The 21,874-nt window shown below is 42.8% G+C and overlaps 2 protein-coding genes across 4 annotated transcripts; both read left to right on the forward strand.

Annotated features, from left to right (window-relative positions):
* Positions 1-7,205: 7,205 nt before the first annotated feature.
* Positions 7,206-13,291, forward strand: LOC111975639 (ankyrin repeat domain-containing protein 29). Of its 3 annotated transcripts, none has more exons than XM_024004097.2 (10): positions 7,206-7,425; positions 8,385-8,554; positions 8,997-9,095; positions 9,371-9,469; positions 9,689-9,787; positions 11,706-11,804; positions 11,961-12,059; positions 12,288-12,383; positions 12,553-12,651; positions 12,764-13,291. In XM_024004097.2, exons 3-10 carry the CDS (start codon positions 9,015-9,017, stop codon positions 12,845-12,847), a joined length of 756 nt encoding a protein of 251 aa, XP_023859865.1. In that variant the 5' UTR covers positions 7,206-7,425; positions 8,385-8,554; positions 8,997-9,014; the 3' UTR covers positions 12,848-13,291. The 3 variants fall into 3 exon arrangements, with proteins under 3 accessions (XP_023859865.1, XP_023859864.1, XP_023859862.1); XM_024004096.2 differs by having other exon boundaries at positions 7,265-7,425; positions 8,385-8,495; positions 9,404-9,469; XM_024004094.2 differs by having other exon boundaries at positions 7,322-7,425; positions 8,385-8,495.
* Positions 13,292-14,789: 1,498 nt separating this feature from the next.
* LOC111975638 (vacuolar protein sorting-associated protein 4B) lies at positions 14,790-21,594 on the forward strand. Its single transcript, XM_024004093.2, has 11 exons — positions 14,790-14,983; positions 15,314-15,425; positions 16,762-16,912; positions 18,830-18,891; positions 19,060-19,179; positions 19,359-19,515; positions 19,673-19,821; positions 20,025-20,106; positions 20,298-20,517; positions 20,692-20,832; positions 21,211-21,594. Exons 1-11 carry the CDS (start codon positions 14,963-14,965, stop codon positions 21,310-21,312), a joined length of 1,317 nt encoding a protein of 438 aa, XP_023859861.1. The 5' UTR covers positions 14,790-14,962; the 3' UTR covers positions 21,313-21,594.
* The last annotated feature ends 280 nt before the right edge of the window (positions 21,595-21,874 follow it).

Below are 21,874 nucleotides of genomic sequence, written 5' to 3' on the forward strand. Positions count from 1 at the left end.
CTGGCCTGATGACTCCTTTCTGTCCCCAGTCCACCTGGCCGTGCTGCTGCTCCAGTTTCAACTGTTCTGCCTGCGGCTATGGGACCCTGACCTGTTCACCGGACGTGCTACCTGTCCCAGACCTGCTTTTTTCAACTCTCTATGATCGGCTATGAAAAGCCAACTGACATTTATTCCTGATTATTATTTGACCATGCTGGTCATTTATGAACATTTTGAACATCTTGGCCATGTTCTGTTATAATCTCCACCCGGCACAGCCAGAAGAGGACTGGCCACCCCTCATATCCTGGTTCCTCTCTAGGTTTCTTCCTAGGTTCTGGACTTTCTAGGGAGTTTTTCTTAGCCACCGTGCTTCTACACCTGCATTGCTTGCTGTTTGGGGTTTTAGGCTGAGTTTCTGTACAGCACTTTGAGATATCAGCTGATGTAAGGGCTTTATAAATACATTTTTGATTTGATTTGGTCTATCTCGGCTGCAAGGTGCTCGTAGTCCTGAAAGATTTAAATGACATTTTTAATGCCTCCTTCATTACAAGATAAATAATAATATCCACTGGAAACAATTTGAATKTATCTGCTTCATACCTTGTTGTGCTCCTTCATCATTTCCAAAAGGTTTGTGATATTCCTCAGTTTATCTTTGGTCATATTGATTGGATTGAATCACGTTTCCTCTCCAGCTCATCTTTTAATTGCTAGTAAATTATTTGGAAAAAGGAGGGACATTTTTTTGTGTTGTATCTGAGATCTACAACATTTCATAGATGTTATTCTTCAGTATTTGACATTACCATCAGGTCTCTTAGGAAGTCAGTACTGCTGGAGTTGAGGCTCCATGTCCTGTTCACCATATCCTCTGCTTGTGCCACAGCCTCTGCCAGATCACTCAACGCAGAGCCCCACGTCATCAGGGACTCGGCCGTCTCATTGGCTACAGCCAGGTTGTCATCCAATGGAGTTGTCATATTGTTCCTGATGAAGTCCAACACTGAGAGGGACACATGTATTACCCTTTGCACCTTGAGTCATGTCTATCAAGAACTTGTGTCACATTGATGTATGGAATGTCTCATTCAAAAGAATGCTAAATAAAGTGCTGCCCTGTACTGTAAGTGACTTTAGTCTAATCCAAAAGGCCCAGATCTCACGTTTGTGAGCCTCCTCTTGCTCCCTGGCAGCCTCCTTGTCTGGTTACTGCAGCCAAGCKTTCTCATCTCCTGCACCATGCACTGCACCTCCTTCATCATCCTGGCCACCTCCTCCACTGCCACATTTATGTTGGGTATACTAGAGTTAGCCTCACTCAGCTGACGAAGGAGATCTGAGAGTGCAAGAAAAGAGGTGGGGATTATCATGATAATGATGTATCATATTATCATATTGAAATACTTTGAGTAATAGTTTACCTTCTATATGCATTAAGAGATAGAGCTTCAGGGATAAGACACCCACGACAGGTGGGTTGTTTATCAATGAAGCAGGCTTGTGGAATGTTGGTGGTATGGTTCATGATGTGAGAGGTAATGCAGTCTGGCATGAATGCTAATCTGTGGATATGACTGATATCCATCTGGATTAGCAGGTTTGGAAAAAGCAGAACTAAGCCATACAGTATGTTTACCTTACTGGTGAGTCAGGAATGATCTATCCTGCTGTGTGTGTGTGTGTGTGTGTATATGTACAGTGCTTTGCAAAAGTATTCATCCCCCTTGGCGTTTTTCCTATTTTGTTGCATTACAACCTGTAATTTAAATGGATTTTTATTTGGATTTCATGTGATGAACATACACAAAATAGTCCAAATTGGTGAAGTGAAATGAAAAAAGAACTTGTTTCAAAAAATAAAAATAAAAATAAATTATGAAAAGTGGTSCGTGCACATGTTCACCCCCTTTGCTATGAAGCCCCTAAATAAGATCTGGTGCAACCAATTACCTTCAGAAGTCACATAAGCCTAGGCATCCCGCTAGCGGGACAACTTCCGGTGAAACTGGAGGGCGCGCAATTCAAATAAATAATCAGAAAAAATATGGATATTAAACATTTAGGTACATATAAGTGTCTTATATCGGTTGAAAGCTTACATTTTTGTTAATCTAACTGCACTGTCCGATTACAGTAGCCATTACAGCGAAAACATGCCATGTGATTGTTTGAGGATGGCGCCCCACGTTAAAATATTTTTCCACAGGCACAGGTTTCRTAAATTCACAAATAGCGATTAAATATTCACTTACTTTTTGAAAATCTTCCTCTGATTTGTCATCCAAAGGGTCCCAGCTATAACATGTAGTGTCATTTTGTTAGATAAAATCCTTCTTTATATCCCAAAAAGTCTGTTTAGTTGGCCCCATCGATTTGAGCAATCCACTCGTTCAACATGCAGAGAAAGGAATCCGAAAATCTACAATTAAACTTTGTTTCAACAAGTCAAAATACATTTCTATTTACTCCTCAGATACCCTAAAATGTAATCAAACTATAATATTTCTTACGGAAAGAAGTATGTTCAATAGGAAACCGATTTTAGCAGGTGCATCCTGTCTTCACTAACATCAAAATTCTAGACGAACCTGCCACAGTCGGCCGAAATCGAAAAACATTTGCAGTCAAATGTCAATTCAATTGAGCTTTATTCTCCATCACAATGCAATACAGCCATAGCATTACTCAGAGTGGTACAGTATAAAAGACAGAATACCTGGCACCATCACCCCCACAAATAAACCAAATCAATACTTTTTATTAACCTCTGAACACCTATCTACCAAGATGATGTGTTCTGTCTCTGATACTGTATCCCCTATATGGTTCATAAAATAGGGTAGAGAGCATAGCTTGCGATATCACAAGTGTTACTGCCATTCCGGATCATTTGCATGTAGCCACCCTCTCCCTATCCAGTACCCCAACTGGGAAGAAAAGGAAAACAGGCACAGATTTAYATACAAAAAATGCCCTTAATATACAGTACCAGTCAAAAGTTTGGACACACCTACTCATTCAAGGGTTTTTCTTTATTTTTACTATTTTCTACATTGTAGAATAATAGTGAAGACAACACAACTATGTAATAACACATATGGATTCATGTAGTATCCAAAAAAGTGTTAAACAAATCAAAATATATTTTATATTTGAGATTCTTCAAAGTAGCCACCCTTTGCCTTGATGACAGTTTGCACACTCTTGGCATGTGTGTATTCTTGCCTTGGCTACGCATGGAAGAGAGAAATTCCAACGTGATTTAGTATGAAATGTATAAAAGAATCAATGGATTTTTTTATTTCAATACACTAAAATTAGAACAATCTCTCATAATGTATACAAATTGACAGAAATTTGAACAGAAAGAGGAATGTTGCAGCTCTCAGTGCAAATTGCTCAAAGTGGATCATGATAAGTAACTCATACAAGTACATTGGACTATAACATCCTGTACTAAACAAAAGTGAAGATGATCACTTACCAGGTCCCCATATTTATTCATGRCCATGATGAACATCCTTGTCCCTCTGAGAAAACTGTTATTATTCTCATCTATCACCCTCATGTTGTCCTCCCAAATGGCCTTCCTCTCAATGTCATCCGCTTCAGAATGAACAAACAAATAGTTGATGATTGTGAAGGTGTATGTCTGGGAGGGAGAGAATGAATTCTTGAATGTTTACAATGCGTCTTCATGTAGGCCTATATGAAGTTGAGTAGCCTAATCCAACAGTAACTATTGAGGCGTGTTTGTGAATGCAGTCTATGTCTATGAGTACGTGTATAAAATAACATCTAACSTTCTCGTCGTACGACACACCGTTGCTCCTCTTCCATGTTTGCCACTCTGATGTCCCCTGCACCTCCTCATCCGAGTCTGACGCCACGTGGAGAGGATCAGACAGGAGTATAGAGGGCAGCACAGCTCTCCCCATGAGACTGGCCCATTGAACTGGAGGGATGGATGATCAGAGTATAGTATTTCACCAAATGTGTTCTGTCGTAAATTACTTTGCTGCAATTTATACCATTCTGGAGAGAGAATTCTATGGACACACTATAAATGCTCTGAGATTTTGAATGTTATAAAATCAATGCAATCAAGTTAGACAAAATGAATGTCAATAACCTGGCACCACCTGCTGGAAAGTTGGGCTGTCTTGTGTTCATGTTCTGAGACTAATTCCACACTGACTGTGACCGGTCATCACCGCCTCTTTCATTGCCTGTGATGAAGGGTGTGCTCCCCAAGGGCCTGTCTGAATCCCCATCACCTACACACAAGAGGGACATGCCAACAGGGGAGAAAACAACCCTTATTAGACAATCCCAGGTCACAGAGTGTAAACACAGTATGTCACTATTCAAAGTAGCCTACATCAGAGTTGTTTGACACTCCTCACAACAATAGCTTAGCGGTGCCAAGAAAATATGCTGGTCTGCCAATTACCTACAATAAAACAGATACAACAACACCTCACGGCACAACGTGAACTTTGAAGAGAGACACACACAAACACACACGCATACATACTCTAACACACACTTTACACACACACATATTGTAGTATTGCACATTGTAATTGTTTTTATCCTGTTTGGACACCAGGAATGGTAGCTGCTGCCTTGGTAGCAGGCGAGCAGCTAATGGGGATCCTAATAAATACTAAAACATTATGCACCCTGATATTTTGATGTCAGGCTGTGCTTTTGTGTAGGCCCAGGCACCCATTGCATCATTGAAGCTTGTGCTTATCTTCTGAATGACTAGCGTAGCCTGTGAAAACAGTCATGTTTCTTCTCCCAAAGTTCGTCACAAACTAATACATTTGAAACAGTTGTGCAGCAAAAGCTGCTTAACATGCAGGCATGCAGGGTAGCATGTGTCACAGTACAGACACTATTGTAAGATCTGAGTACAGGTGTATGGCTGAGGACTGGATAGAGTCAAATAAGTTTATTCAACGCAATGAATGCATTAGCCATTAAGAAAACAGATAATTAGTTAGGTAAATAATTAAGTAAACACAGTTCTTTCCTCAAACACAGATTCAGCTTGTCAATGCCTTCTTTTTTAAATATTTATTTAACTAGGCAAGTCAGTTAAGAACAAATTATTATTTTCAATGACGACCTAGGAACAGTGGGTTACCTGCCTTGTTCAGGGGCAGAACAACAGATTTTTACCTTGTCGGCTCGGGGATTCGATCTTGCAACCTTTCGGTTACTAGCAACACATCTGCCACGCTGATCCTCAACACTGGAGCTCCCCAGGGGTGCGTGCTCAGTCCCCTCCTGTACTCCCTGTTCACCCACGACTGCATGGCAGGACGACTCCAAACACCATCATTAAGTTTGCAGACGACACAACACGGTAGCCTGATCACCGACAACGACGAGACAGCCTATAGGGAGTAGGTCAGAGACCTGGCCGGTGGGTGCCAGAATAATAACCTATCCCTCAACGTAACCAAGACTAAGGAGATGATTGGGACTACAGGAAAAGGAGGACCAAGCACGCCCCCATTCTCATCGACGGGGCTGTAGTGGAGCAGGTTGAGAGCTTCAAGTCCTTGGTGTCCACATCAACAACAAACTAGAATGGTCCAAACACACCAAGACAGTCGTGAAGAGGGCACAACAAAGCCTATTCCCCCTCAGGAAACTAAAAAGATTGGCATGGGTCCTGAGAGTCCTCAAAATGTCTACAGCTGCAACATCGAGAGCATCCTGACTGGTTGGATCACTGCCTGGTACGGCAATTGCTCGGCCTCTGACCGCAAGGCACTACAGAGGGTAGTGAGTACGGCCCAGTACATCACTGGGGCTAAGCTGCCTGCCACCAGGACCTCTACACCAGGCGGTGTCAGAGGAAGGCCCTAAAAATTGTCAAAGACCCCAGCCACCCCAACCATAGACTGTTCTCTCTACTACTGCATGGCAAGGCGTACGCGAGTGCCAAGTCTAGGACAAAAAGGCTTCTCAACAGTTTTTACCCCTAAGGCACAAGACTCCTAAAAAAGTAATCAAATGGCTACCCGGACTTTTTGCATTGTGCCCCCCCAACCCCTCTTTTTAGCTGCTGCTACTCTCTGTTTATCATATATGCATAGTCACTTTAACTATACATTCATGTACATACTACCTCAATTGGCCGACCAACCAGTGCTCCCGCACATTGGCTAACCGGGCTATCTGCATTGTGTCCCACCCACCACCCCCTCATTTACGCTACTGCTACTCTCTCTGTCATCATATATGCATAGTCACTTTAACCATATCTACATGTACAAACTACCTCAATCAGCTTGAATAACCAGTGTCTGTATGTAGCCTCGCTACCTTTATAGCCTCACTACTGTATATAGCCTGTCTTTTACTGTTGTTTTATTTCTTTACTGACCTATTGTTCACCTAATACCTTTTTTTTGGCACTATTGCTTAAGCCTGTAAGTAAGCATTTCACTGTAAGTCTACACCTGTTGTATCGGTGCACGTGACAAATAAACTTTGTTCAACTCTCTAACCACTAGGCTACCTGCCGCCCCTTATAGCCTATATTAAATAATTAGTCAGGAAAATAATCCTACACTAACGTACCTTGAATAGAACTAAACATTGTGCCAAAATATAAAACAATAGCCTATGTTGCCTCAGTGTAAGCGACTACTATCTTGGTTTTAATGTCTATGACTACTACCCACAAAATGAAACTGTAACAGAATCAAACTCGATGCATTGTTTAAACAAAACGACTTCAAGGAATTGATTCAGTGAGCAGACAGAGCGCCACACGAATGATTCATGAGCAGACAGAGGCCACACGGATTGATTCAGTGAGCAGACAGAGCGCCACACGGAATTGATTCAGTGAGCAGACAGAGCGCCCACACGGAATTGAATTCAGTGAGCAGACAGAGCCCCCCACACGGAATTGTGTCAGTGAGCAGACAGAGCGCCACACGGAATTGAGTCAGTGAGCAGACAGAGCGCCCACACGGAATTGAGTCATGAGCAGACAGAGCGCCACACGGAATTGTGTCAGTGAGCAGACAGAGCGCCACACGGAATTGATTCAGTGAGCAGACAGAACGCCACACGGAATTGGGTCAGTGAGCAGACAGAGCGCCACACGGAATTGTGTCAGTGAGCAGACAGAGCGCCACACGGAATTGATTCAGTGAGCAGACAGAGCGCCACACGGAATTGAGTCAGTGAGCGCGCCTGTCTGTGTGGCGGGAGCGGCACTGCAGAGGATATACACAGGCTGCGTGTTGTTTTTCCTTCAGCGCGCCAACACCCCGGGAGAAGCCACAACAAATAGTCAAAACAAATACGTTTTAGACAGTTATTATAGTAATATAAGGGCATCGCATTTTTTTGCATACGCAAGAAAGATGAGTCACGAATGAGGTCTGCAGGATGTCGTTCAAGGTAATCTCCACATTTTCCTGATGTTCTGCATAGGCTACTCTAACCAAGCTTGAAATGAAAAGAGAGTAGCATAATCTACTCACTACGAATGTTAACTTTCTTTGCGGCCATCGCTCCTAATGTGTGTTATGAATAGGTCTATGATGAAGAGTATGCGCGTGTAATCTGCAGGCGGTTTGCGCGCAATAATTATGTATTTATGGAAATTAGATCTGCTGCTTGACCTTCAGTCAGAGTCCTGCCCTTTTGACCTGGCTAARATTAGGTTGTCATGTCACTAGAGTACAGTGACAGGTGTTGAGGTAGTTGATCATCATCTGGCCATGAGCAGCCTACCATTGCAGACCATGCCCCACCCACATGCAGTATTTGGAAATATCCACCAGAAATGAGTAAATCCCAATTTCTATAAACTTTGACACTTTGAACTGTTTGGCCCCATTGAATTACAGTCAAACTTACTGTCTCCATAAAGAGGCCTCATTATTGCAGTAGAGTATTCTATACTTATCTTTCAAACCATTTAACTGGACTTGGTCATTATTTGATTGACACATGATAAAATGTATTATTTTGTCTGGTCTGTGTTAGGTTTACCCAGATTTATTTGGACCAATGTTGGTGGGTGAGAGCTAGACTGTTAGAGACCACACAACCAGACCAGAGACCATACAACCACACCATACCCAATGCAAGAGCATAATCGATGTGTGTGCATGTGCAAAGAGCCTCTGTCCATATTGATTCATATTGATTGTGAACAGGAATTGCCTGACTGCAACTCATTTAAAATGGTTATGTCTATAACCGCMATTGTCTGATCAATACTAAACAAATTGCATGCCAAATTTGGAATTCTGAGATGATACTGTAGATCTGTTACCTTTTATTCTGATTATAGGTCTGTTTTCTGACACTAATGTCTAGTCGATGTTGTATCATGTGTGTTTGTCCTGCAGAAGGAGACGCCCCTTGCTAACGCCGTGTTTTGGGCAGCTCGTAAGGGGAACTTGGCCCTGCTTCAATTACTGCTCAACAGTGGTCGTGTGGATGYCGACTGCAGAGACAGTGTACGGACGCTGCATGCCCTGGTGGCTCAGCTGCACGCTTTACCCATAAACCACCTGTGGTAGGAGAGAAAGAGAGAGCTACAACCCTTCTGTCTGTCTCTGTGTGTGTGTGGATGTATACATGTCTTAATAATGTGTTATAAGTCCACTTACGTGCCTGCAGTTTTCATGTGTGTCACATCTAATTGTTTATTGTTGCGTGGTATCTGAAATGTAATGCTTTGTCGAGTCTCCGCTGACAAGTTCAACTACGTTTCAGCAACTTTCTCTAGAGATTATGGCATGTGAATGATTGGAAAGAGCATCAGGCAAGGAGTGTTATTTTGGAGGGGTGTGTGTGCAATTAGATTGTCTTGAGGAGAAYCAAAGCACTTGCAAAACTTTAAAAAACATGTGCACCATGTTTCTTTCCTGTGCAGTTTTAATGACATGTAAACAAGGATCTGACTGGACTTAAGGACTGAGGTGTTGATTGATTGTGATGCCTTGATCTCTTTCCAGTTTGGCACCACAGCCCTGATGGTGGCCTCCTACAGCGGCCACTATGACTGTGCCAGGGAGCTGATCATGCAGGGAACTGACATTAACCTGCAGAGAGAGGTACAGTAGATGACCACTTTAGTACACTTTGCTGTCATTATAAGACTTACCTCGGTTTTAGTGTTGCTCGTTGATAAACTGCAAGCTTCCACTTTTCCATAGAGTACACAGTTCGGTGGTTGAAACGGTTGGTGCATTATTGATGTTGCTTTGAGACTAATGTGGTCAAAGTAGAAATCAATAAGCAGTAAAGTTGTTTTGAATCATTGAGAAAATGTGTACAGGTATGTCCGTTTAAGGTCTTTCTGACAWTGAATGCATGTTTCTACCCTCAGACAGGCTCCACTGCCCTCTTCTTTGCTTCCCAGCAGGGACACAATGAAGTAGTGAAGCTCCTCTTTGAATTTGGTGGCTCAACTGAATTCCAGACAAAGGTATGCTGTGTCACCTACTTGGAGACAGAGAGGGAGAGAGAGAGAGCGAGAGAGAGAGTGAGATTACAGTGAGAGAGAGTCAGAGGACATCAGGGGGAGATGGACAGAATATACTGACAGCAGTGATCCAGAGTGTTTGATGCCTGCTGTGTTAAGTCATATTCCATGGGCCAGTCACTCCAGGATATGTGGCTAATCTGTATTCTCATGGTTTGGCAGGACGGTGGCACAGCCCTCTCTGCAGCCTGTCAGTATGGCCACTCTAAGGTGGTGGACACTCTGCTGAAGAACGGAGCCAATGTCCATGATCAGCTGCATGTGAGCATCCCTAACACCTATCTCACACACTGTCTGTTCTTTTCCACCACTCCTTTTCCCTGCAGAACCCCACTGACAGTGTCCACTGCTGTAGTCCACAAAACAACAAAATCACACACACTCATGTTTCCGCTGAGTCAGACATGAGATCCATTTAGGTTTTTTCACTGTTAGGGCTGGGTGATATGGTCAAAATATCACATTACAATATTTTCAAAATGTTTGATGGTATTTGACGGTATTTGAGGTTACATTTAGCTAGCTAACAATAATACATAATAAAATATAAGAATACAAACATAAAGTAAATGGCAGTAGAATATAATAAACATTTTAGCATAAGTATAATACAGGAAGGCACAATTTATGGTCATACATTGTCATACGGGGTATTCGGAAACTATTCAGACCCCTTGACTTTTTCTGCATGTTGTTACTTTACAGCCTAATGGATTAGGTTTTCCTCATCAATCTACACACAATACCCCACAATGACAAAGTGAAAACAGGTTTTTAGAAATGTTTGTAAATGTATAAAAAATAAAACACAGAAATACCTTATTTACATAAGTATTGAGACCCTTTGCTATGAGACTACAAATTGAGCTCAGGTGCATCCTGTTTCCATTGATCATCCTTGAGATTTCTACAACTTGATTGGAGTCCACCTGTGGTAAATTCAATTGATTGGACATGATTTGGAAAGGCACACACCTGCCTATATAAGGTCCCACAGTTGACAGTGCATGTTAAAGCAAAAACCAAGCCATGAGGTCGAAGGAATTGTCCGTAGAGCTCTGAGACAGGATTGTGTCGAGGCGCTGTCCTGGGGAAGGGTACAAAAAAACAATATGCAGCATTGAAGGTCCCCAAGAACACAGTGRCCTCCATTATTCTTAAATGTAAGATGTGTGGAACCACCAAGACTCTTACTAGAGCTGGCCGCTCGGCTACACTGAGCAATCGGGGGAGAAGGGACTTGGTCAGGGAGGTGACCCAAGAACCCAATGCTTACTCTTACAGAGCTCCAGAGTTCCTCTGTGGAGATGGGAGAACCTTCCAGAAGGACAACTATCTCTGCAGCACTCCAGGCCTACAGGCCTTTATGGTAGAGTGGCCAAACAGAAGCCAATCCTCAGTAAAAGGCACAGCCCGCTTGGAGTTTGCCAAAAGGCACCTAAACAAGATTCTCTGGTCTGATAAAAACAAGATTAAACTCTTTGGGCTGAATGCCAAGCATCACATCTGGAGGAAACCTGGTACCATCCCTATGGTGAAGCATGCTGGTGGCAGCATCATGCTGTGGGGATGTTTTTCAGGGCGGGGACTGGGAGACTAGTCAGGATCGAGGGAAAGATGAGCGGAGCAAAGTAGGTCCTCAGACTGGGGCAAAGGTTCCCCTTCCAACAGGACAACAACCCTAAGCACACAGCCAAGACAACTCAGGAGTGGCTTCTGAACATGTCTCTGAATGGCCCAGACAGATTCTGGACTTGAACCCGATTTAACATCTCTGGAGAGACCTGAAAATAACTGCAGTGACGCTCCCCATCCAATCTGACAGAGCTTGAGAGGATCTGCAGAGAAGAATACAGGTGTGCCAAGCTTGTAGCATCATACCCAAGAAGACTCGAGGCTGTAATTGCTGCCAAAGGTGTTTCAACAAAGTACTGAGTAAAGGGTCTGAATACTTATGTAAATGTGATATTTACGTTTTTTTATTGATGAGGAAAAAACACAATTTAATAAATTTCAGAATAAGGCTGTAACGTAACAAAATGTGGAAAAAGTCAAGGGGTCTGAATACTTTCCGAAAGCACTGTAGGGTCTGTTACTATTCATAGGACAAGCCATACAGTGCATCGCTTTGTCATCATTTACTTTTCTGATGTGACATGTTTCTAATATCATGTTTTAGGATGGTGCCACTCCACTCTTCCTTGCTTCCCAGGAGGGTCATGTGACTGTCATACGTCAACTTCTGTCATCTGGAGCCAAAGTTAACCACCCTAGGGAAGTGAGGCCACACTCCCATACAATAATAGAGGACCTCAATAGAGGGACTGACATCTTCATCTCTCGTCTCACCCTCTTCCTCCTTATTTTTATCTCCATTTAACTTTTCTCCCCTTCTTTCTCCTCACCCCACTCCCTACCGTAACCCCCTCTCCAGGATGGCACAGCCCCCCTGTGGATGGCAGCCCAGATGGGACACAGTGAAGTAGTTAAGGTTTTACTTCTGCGTGGTGYAGATCGGGATGCTGACAGAAAAGTATGTAGTCCTTTAGCAACCCAGTCGGTGCCCAGTGGGTTCACAAAGACAAGATGATATTCCTCCATGTGGTTGCTTTATCTTTCAAATAAAGTCTTTCAGGGTTTACTCGTGGAAAATACATTAAAAAATACATTCATATATTAAATCAAGTCATTTATTTAAATTACTTTCTTTGTGTAAGTTTTGAAATGTTAATGAATCATGTTTCTTTTGATCTCATTGAAGGACGGGTCAACTCCATTATTCAAGGCAGCTTTCAAAGGACACAACACTGTCATTGATGAGCTCCTCAAGTTCTCCCCTTCATTGGGCCTTCTCAAGGTAGGATAGATTTCAAGATAAAGCTTGCGCTTTGGCATCTCCTGACTTGCCATGAGTAGTTTTTATTCAAAAGTATATTGTGAAACATTGTATTGTAAAACATTTGCAGTATTTTAGTGATAAGAAAYCGCTGTTAGTTACAAGTGTCTTAAMTGTTTCATTTTTCCAGAATGGTTCCACAGCCCTCCACGCTGCTGTCATGGGTGGCAATCATAAAAGTGTAAACCTTCTGCTGGGGGCCAATGCAGACCCCACACTACCCAACAAGGTAAATCACTGTAGTGTGAGCTAGGGATAAGAAGGAAAGCAGAGGAGGAGGATGCATTTCAGGACGTCTTTCAGGTCGATCATTTTTTCATCTGGTTATGTTTTCTTTGCAGAACAATGAACTGCCAGCACATCTTACAAAGAGCAATCGCATCCTGAGGGCTCTGCGACCGCAAATCTTAAATGGAAGTAGTTGATGACAACCCTAGTTGTCCATGGTTAGACCATGACTGCAAACCTTAGACTATGGTTGTTTTATGGAGAGAAATGCACTGAGGGCTCTGAACAACAGAGAACAAACCAACAGGWTTCAGTCACACAACAATAATATTAATATGGTGCTTGTTTTCAATTGCAGCTTCAGACAATGTTATTTGGAGTAACCATAATTGGATGAAGCTAAAAGGATGGTTATATATGTAGCCTACTACAAAAATGCATCCGTTTGTGGCAATAGTTATTTTGCCATGTGTGCCCTTACCTTTGAGGTGTTGTTATAACTTTGCTGTATAGTTTCTGTTTATAAAACGTTTTATCCCTRGTGCTGTAATATTTCTAAATATTTAGCTTTTTTTTCTGCCATTTTAATAAATGTAAACTGTAAATTTGTTCAATAAAATAGGAATGTGAAATAACTGTCATATTTTGTCCTGTGACTCAGTCAATAACGTGTGATGCTTTGGGTCAACCTTTGGAATCAGTTCAATTGCCCTGGGGGGTGGAACAAAGGATCCGATTCGGGAACCTGTATTCCTGGTCGTAATGCTGGTGAGTTACTGCCGCTCTGATATCCAAAAGTTCTTCCCGGCTGTATGTAATAAACATAAMATTTTMTGGCCTAATAATGTAAGAAATAACAAAACAAAAAATACTGCAGAGTTGCCTAGGGGCTAGAAGCACGGCTGCCCTCGGTGCCATTTTCTTCTGGTGCCAGGAAAATAACCTCTCAACGTCAACAAAACAAAGGAGATGATCGTGGACTTCAGGAAACAGCAGAGGGAGCACCCCCCTATCCACATTGACGAGATCGCAGTGGAGAAGGTGGAAAGCTTCAAGTTCCTCGGCGTACACATCACTGACAAACTGAAATGGTCCACCCATACAGACAGTGTGGTGAAGAAGGAGCAACAACGCCTCTTCAACCTCAGGAGGCTGAAGAAATTTGGCTTGGCACCTATAACCCTCAAACTTTTACAGATGCACAATTGAGAGCATCCTGTCGGGCTGTATCACGGCCTGGTACGGCAACTGTACCGCCCGCAACCGCAGAGCTCTCCAGGGGGTAGTGCGGTATGCCCTAGGCATCACCGGGGGCAAACTACCTGCCCTCCAGGACACCTACCACCCGATGTCACAGGAAAGCCAAAAAGATCAAGAACAACAACCACYYGAGCCACTGCCTATTCACCTCGCTATCATCCAGAAGGCGAGGTCTGTACAGGTGCATCACAGCTGGGACCGAGAGACTGAAAAACAGCTTCTATCTCAAGACCATCACACTGTTAAATAGCCATCACTAGCACATTAGAGGCTGCTGCCTATATACGGACTTGAAATCACTGGCCACTTTAATAAATAGAACACTAGTCACTTTAATAATGTTTACATATTTTGCATTACCCATCTCATTTGTATATACTGTATTCTATTCTACTGTATGTTAGTCTATGCTGCTCTGACAGTGCTCTTCCATATGCTCTGACAGTGCTCTTCCATATATATATATATATTCTTAATTCCTTTACTTTGATTTGTGTGTATTGTTGTGAAATGGTTAGATATTACTTGTTAGATATTACTGCACTGTTGAAGCTAGAAACACAAGAATTTCGCTACACCCGCAATGACATCTGCTAAACATGTGTATGTGACCAATAAAATGTGATTTGATTTATAACAAAAAAATCACTAGAGGTCACTGTACTCACCAAGAAAGAAGAATCCTTACAAATCTGTCTGATCTTGGTAACATTATTTCTAGCATATACAATGCACATACATGTTTATGGTTTGTTAATCAGAATTTCAAAGTACAGATAAAAATAGGCTGTGAAATTGACTGCATGAAATTGACAGTAAAGGGTCAGAAAAAGCTTTACTCGTCTCCTTTGTGTTGCTGTCACGTGTACATCCATAGGCGGAAGTGACACTCGACATCTTGATGCGGAAGAGATTCCGAAGAATTGAAGATTTCACCAAAATGATAACAAAACACTAACCAGAGCTAATAACGTCGTGTTGTAGCTATTGCACGTTGATCTATTGAGACTAGAGTAAAGTTTTATTTTGGCAATTGTACGTATCCAGCAACCATGGCTAATAACAATTTACAGGTGAGTGAGTGTCCAGCCAGGGACAACAACAAACGAAATTAGCCAGCTAGCTAGGCTTGTTAGCTAACACTGTATTCAAGTCTACTGTTGTTTCGGATGGCGTTAATCCTTAGATTTGTCTAGTAAATATGACTCTTGACGCAGGTGCGTGCGTGTGTGTGTGAGAACTGTTTCATTATTTACTAATTACACTTTGACATACCTTTATAAAATAAACTACACCAAATGACAATGATGATATCTGGCAGAACAAGATCAAGATGTCATGCTAATGCCCTTCCCTCTTTTGTTATGGCTCTTCTATAACATTGCCCATGCATTGTGTTACAGAAAGCCATAGATCTTGCAAGCAAGGCTGCAGAGGAGGACAAAGCTAAAAACTATGAGGAAGCTCTCCGGTTGTACCAGCATTCTATTCAGTACTTCCTTCATGTTGTGAAGTGTGAGTTGTCTTATATCTCAGTTCCACTTGCTGTTTACAAGTCTTAATTTGAGAAATACACTGCAAACACAGAACATCCACATACATTGTTATTCTATTCACTTTATTTTGGTAATATACACTCACATGCCAGTTTATTAGGTACACCCATCTAGTATTGGGTCGGACCCCCCTTTGCCTTCATAACATCCTGAATTATTTGGGGAATTCTACAAGGTGTTGGAAACGTTCCACAAGAATGTTGATCCATGCTGACGCGACGGCATCATGCAGTTGCTGCAGATTGGACTTGCGTCACCATGGACCAACATCCCTGTGGAACATTTCCGACACCTTGTAGAATTCCCTGAATAATTCAGGCTGTTCTGGAGGCAAAGGGGTGTCTGACTCGGTCTAGATGGGTACATTCATGCTGCAAACAGCCCATTCCATCTCATCTCAAAGATGCTCTATTGGGTTGAGGTCTGGGGACTGTGCAGGCCACTCAAGTAAACTGAACGTGATGTCATGTTCCAAGCAGTGTTTTTCCACTACTGAATTGTCGTGTTGGTGATCACGTGCCCACTGGATACGCTTCTTCTTGTTTTTAGCTGGTAGGAGTGGAACACGCTGTGGTGGTCTGCTGCAATAGCCCATCCGTGACAAGGATTCGACGAGTTGTGCGTTCCGAGATGACATTCTGCACACCACTTTTGCACTGCGCTGTTATTTGTCTGTTTGTGGCCCTCCTGTTAGCTTGCACGATTCTTGCCATTCTCCTTCAACCTCTCTCATCAACAAGCTGTTTTAGCCCACAGGACTGCCACTGACTGGATGTTTTTTGTTTGTCGCACCATTCTTGGTTAACCCTAGGCACTGTCGTGCGTGAAAAGCCCAGCTGGGCGGTCATTTCTGAAATGCTGGGTCCGGCGCGCCTAACACCGATGATGATACACCGATGATGATACACCGATGAGCACCACACTCAAAGYTCCTTAGATCACTAGTTTTGCCCATTCTAACGTTCAATCAAACTAACTGAATGCATCAATGCGTGTCTGCCTGCTTTATATAGGAAGCCACAGCCACTTGAATCACTGTCTGTAGGAGCAAACCATTTTCGTGAATGGGGTGGTGAACCTAATAAACTGGCCGGTGAGTGTGTGTGTTCACCTTTGACCTTAAAGTTTGGAAGGAACTTGGAATGACCACAGGAGGACCTCTGGATAAACATAAATCATTTCTTAAAGAAACTGTTTAAAATGTTTTTTCACTTTCACATTGAATGCCTGAAGTTTGAGGGGACTTAGGGCRTAATGTGATGTGACARCCTGTGGTCCATTTCCTTTTCCTATAGATGAGGCCCAGGGAGACAAGGCCAAGCAAAGCATCAGGGCAAAGTGTGCAGAGTACCTGGACCGAGCAGAGAAGCTGAAGGAATACCTTAAGAAGAAGGAGAAGGCTCCTCCAGCCAAGCCTGTCAAAGAGTCTGGGTCTGATGACAAAGGGTGAATAGGGCTGTGGTGGTCATGAAATTATGTCMGCCGGTTATTGTCATGCAAAAGTATGCCGGTCTCACGGTAATTGGCCGTTAATTAACATAGGATTAGCATTTCCAAGCCTCCATGCATACAAGACACAGATGCGTGCTTTTGTAACATCTACTTTAAAAAAAAAAGTCTAAATCAACTTAAATCCATTWTTTATTTTAGTCAGGTTTAAAGAAACAATATGATATGAAGTAAATGTATTTCAGAAGAACAGAATATGAGTTGGTCTACTGGCCTACAATGTAATCTTGTCTTTTTGATTTAGAATGGCACATTTTCAAATGGGCAGAAAAAGGGGAAAAAGACATGGCGAATATAGGCCGCGCGCTTTCGCAACGGTTCGTTTTGTAGGCTACTTTGGTTTTATAGTGGAGCATGTGCTTGATATGAGCAGCTGGGAAATAAGAGAACACTTATTTCACTCCACGCATCAACCCCTGTTTGAAGTATGTGGACACCTTGTCGAACATCTCATTCCAAAATCATGGGCATTAATTTGCTGCTATAACAGCCTCTACTCTTCTGGGAAGCCTTTCTACTAGATGTTGGAAAATTKCTGCGGGGACTTGCTTCCATTCAGCCATGAGCATTAGTGAGATCGGGCACTGATGTTGGGTGATTAGGCCTGGCGCGCAGTCGGCGTACCAATTCATCCCGAAGGTGTTCGATGGGGTTGAGGTCAGGGCTCTGTTCAGGCCAGTCAAGTTCTTCCACACCGATTTCGACAAACCATTTCTGTATGGACCTCGCTTTGTGCACGGGGGCATTGTCATGCTGAAACAGGAAAGGGCCTTCCCCAAACTGTTGCCACAAAGTTGGAAGCACAGAATCGTCTAGAATGTCATTGTATACTGTAGCATTAAGATTTCCCTCAACTGGAACTAAGGGAGCTAGCCCGAACCATGAAAAACAACCCCAGACCATTATTCCTCCTACACCAAACTTTAAAGTTGGCACTAAGTATTGGGGCAGGTAGTGTTCTCCTGGCGTCCGCCAAACCCAGATTAATCTGTCGGACTGCCAGATGGTGAAGCATGATTCATCACTCCAGAGAATGCGTTTCCACTGCTCYAGGGTCCAATGGCGGCGAGCTTTACACCACTCCAGCCGACGCTTGGCATTGTGTATGGTGGTCATAGGCTTGTGTGTGGCCATGGAAGCCCATTTCATGAAGCTCCTAACGAACAGTTATTGTGCTGACGTTTTATTTCCAGAGGCAGTTTGAATCTCGGTAGTGAGTGTTGCAACCGAGGACAGGCGATTTTTACGCGTTACGCCCTTCCTCACTCGGCGTTCCCATTGTATGAGCTTGTGTGGACTACCACTTCGCGGCTGAGGCGTTGTTGCTCCTAAACGTTTCCACTTCACAATAACAGCACTTACAGTTGAGCGGGGCAGCTCTAGCAGGGCAGAAATTGACAAACTAGCTTGTTGGAAAGGTGGCATTCAATGACGGTGCCACGTTGAAAGTCATTGAGCTCTTCAGTAAGGCCATTCTACTGCCAATGTTTGTCTATGGAGATTGCATGGCTGTGTGCTTGATTTTATACACCTGTCAGCAACGGGTGTGGTCCAAATAGCCAAATACACTAATGTTGTACATACGGTGTAGTTAGCAAGTTGAGTACTACCAAAGCATGTCCAGAGTCATAAAAGGAGATTTACTGCCGTCATGACTCATGATTGCCAATGTGGCGGTAATATGGTCACCACAACAGCCCTAAGTGAGCATAATGAATCCTGAGATGTGTTATAATCCTCACCAATACTTCATTTGGTTCTGATTCTTTAGTCTTTTGGACTGTTTATATCATTTTTGTGTGGCCTCCTTATCAGTACAGTGAGGTCAAAACGACTTTGCTTTTTCTTTTGCAGGAATGAGAGTGATGAAGGTGAAGGTGACCCAGAGAAAAAGAAGTTCCAAAATCAGCTCTCGGGTGAGTTATAGCATCAGCTACTTCCCTTTTCAGCATTTTTTGTGGGGCTCATACAAAGCTTTGATGTAGCCTTTTGACACTGAATCTGCATTTGATTTGTATGAAAAAAAAGTTTATACGGCGTACTACATTTCACCCACTTCTATCTATCTACTATATGTCTTACAGGTGCCATCGTCATGGAAAAGCCAAACATCAAGTGGAGTGACGTAGCTGGGCTTGAGGGTGCAAAAGAGGCCCTTAAAGAAGCTGTCATCTTGCCCATCAAATTTCCTCACCTCTTCACAGGTATGGATTATGGAATTCAAGCAACACATAACATTCTAGATAATAACGCATGTATTGTGACTTGAAGCAATGCATCTGAAGAGTAAATAGTTTTAGTCTTGGATAGTATTAACTATATAAGTCACAGGATAAGCCATGTAATTAAAGAATACATGAGTATGTTTGTCTTTGGTGTCCAGGAAAGCGGACTCCATGGAGAGGGATCTTGCTCTTTGGCCCTCCTGGTACAGGAAAGTCTTACCTGGCCAAGGCTGTGGCCACAGAAGCCAACAACTCCACCTTCTTCTCTATCTCCTCATCTGACCTGGTGTCAAAGTGGCTGGGGGAAAGTGAAAAGTGAGTGATGGGGCAAAGAGGATGGGCTATGCAATCAAATCAAAATAATATTTGAAGGATATTGCTCATACATACCCATCTTTATCCTCCTCTTCATTCTTCTCCCACACCATCCATTGGTCTCCTATTCACTTGCCGCCACTCTTTCTGTCATCAGGTTGGTGAAGAATCTGTTTTGCCTGGCCAGGGAGAACAAGCCCTCCATAATCTTCATCGATGAGATAGACTCTCTGTGTGGCTCCAGAAGTGAGAACGAGAGTGAAGCAGCCCGCCGCATCAAGACTGAGTTCCTGGTCCAGATGCAGGGTGAGAGTTTACGCAAAGCTTGGCCTCAGATCCTGTTTACCTCGTACCTTGATTATTGACACAACTGCTTCGTCCACTGTCGTTTAGCACTGAACCTTTTTGTTTGTAAGGTATCACCAAAACAACTAAACTACACATTTTTTGGCTTTCCATTTGACTGGACCAGCTGTCTATTTTAAAGCGTTTTCTCTCTCTTCTCCCAGGTGTTGGAAATGACAATGAGGGAGTCCTGGTTCTAGGAGCCACAAACATCCCCTGGACATTGGACTCCGCTATTAGGCGAAGGTCTGTGTATATTTATCTTTTGATGATCGCAAGTCCTTTATCTTATTGTAAACATTTTTTACCCATTGACTCTTATTAGACAGATTGTTAAAGATTAGTAATAAAGAATGAGATTCCCTCCTGTCCCTTGCTGCATCACCATATGTCATTCCCATATCAGATATCACAGCTGTCGTGTTTCTGTGCCTCAGGTTTGAGAAGCGGATCTACATCCCTCTGCCTGAGGAGCACGCCCGCTCCTTCATGTTCAAGCTACATCTAGGCTCCACCCCCAGTGAGCTCATTGAATCAGACTATGTGACCCTTGGTAAGAAGACAGAAGGCTACTCTGGAGCTGACATCAGCGTCATCGTGAGGGACGCCCTCATGCAGCCAGTCAGGAAAGTGCAGTCGGCCACTCACTTCAAACGGGTAAGTGACATTCAACAGAGGCGGGGCTCACCTAGGTGCAGCAAATCTTAATTGATTTCATTTTCATCATCTAATAGTTTTGAAGGAAGCATTGAGTCCTCTGAATGCTCTGTCAATGAAACGTCAGTAATCACAAATCCAGTTCCGTCCATGTCTTCTCCTGCATACACCCAGGTCCAAGGATCGTCATGGAACCATCCCAACCTCGTGGTAGACGACCTCCTGACCCCATGCTCACCAGGAGATCCAGACGCCATAGAGATGACCTGGATGGATGTTAATGGGGAGAAACTCATGGAGCCTGTTGTTTGCATGGTGAGAAGAACCCCAAAAACATATATTTTTTGAATATGAGGGAACAAGTATGTGATGCTGATTGGACTGGGATGATACCTGTATCGCGATTCTCGTTAGTATCGTGGCAAGGAAACAAAACATGAAGCGGATGTAACTTTTTTGGGGGGGAAAACAGCCCTAATGTTGGGAACAAACATCATTATGTTGTCATCCAGAGTCACATTTGAGTTATTTTCCAAGCTATATCACACTATATTTTACATACAGCAGGTTTTTAAAATCCAAACAAAGATTGTTTGATCTGCTTCGTGTTTTCATTTTTGCAGAGGAAAAAATATTGAGATACTGGTATCGGCTCAGCCCTACTAATTGACCTTTGTGATGTGCTGTTTACAGGCTGATATGCTGAGGTCACTGCACAACACCAAGCCAACCGTGAACGAGCAGGACTTGGACAAACTCAAGAAGTTCACAGAGGACTTTGGTCAGGAAGGCTAACACTCAACCAGATAATGCAAACGCAACTTTCCTTTCTCTTGTCGTTTTCCTCCACTGGTTCTCAGGCCTGTTTTTACTACTCTACTTTCTCTCCAAGTTACAAAGGGGTTTCATGTATGTTGATTTGTTTGCTTATTCTGCTTATTCTGCTAATACATACCCATAGTACATTACTTTTTTCTTTTTTTTTACGAAGCCAGATAAAGTTGACTAATGTGTAAAATGTTGATGGTCTCAAAGAATATGGATTCAAGCAATGTATTTATAATTTATGCTTTAAAACACTAAAGTGTCTGTTTTGGCCTTGATGGCATCAAACTAACAATGCATGTCATGGTGCATTACATACAGCAACTCCTCCAAAAGGCCTTTACTCCTTGAAGTACATCTATGACTTGACAAGATAGATGAGGATTGCAGGTTTTGTTGTACTGTATGGTGTTAGGACCTAGTTAGTTTACTTAACTAGGACCTTAACTAGGACTAGAACCTAGTTAAACTTTAACTAGGATCTAGTTCAGTTTTATTTATTTATTCATGTTGTATCCAAGAAGGGCTAAGT

The sequence above is a fragment of the Salvelinus sp. IW2-2015 genome, linkage group LG16 (assembly GCF_002910315.2).
Source record: "Salvelinus sp. IW2-2015 linkage group LG16, ASM291031v2, whole genome shotgun sequence".
Taxonomy (NCBI): Eukaryota; Metazoa; Chordata; class Actinopteri; order Salmoniformes; family Salmonidae; genus Salvelinus; species Salvelinus sp. IW2-2015.

Coding starts and splice junctions, on each gene's coding strand:
- LOC111975638 (XM_024004093.2), top strand. CDS start 14,963: ATGGCTAATAACAATTTACAG. Junction 16,913..18,829: donor TCTGGGTCTGATGACAAAGG/GTGAATAGGGCT, acceptor TTTCTTTTGCAG/GAATGAGAGTGATGAAGGTG. Junction 20,107..20,297: donor GACTCCGCTATTAGGCGAAG/GTCTGTGTATAT, acceptor TCTGTGCCTCAG/GTTTGAGAAGCGGATCTACA.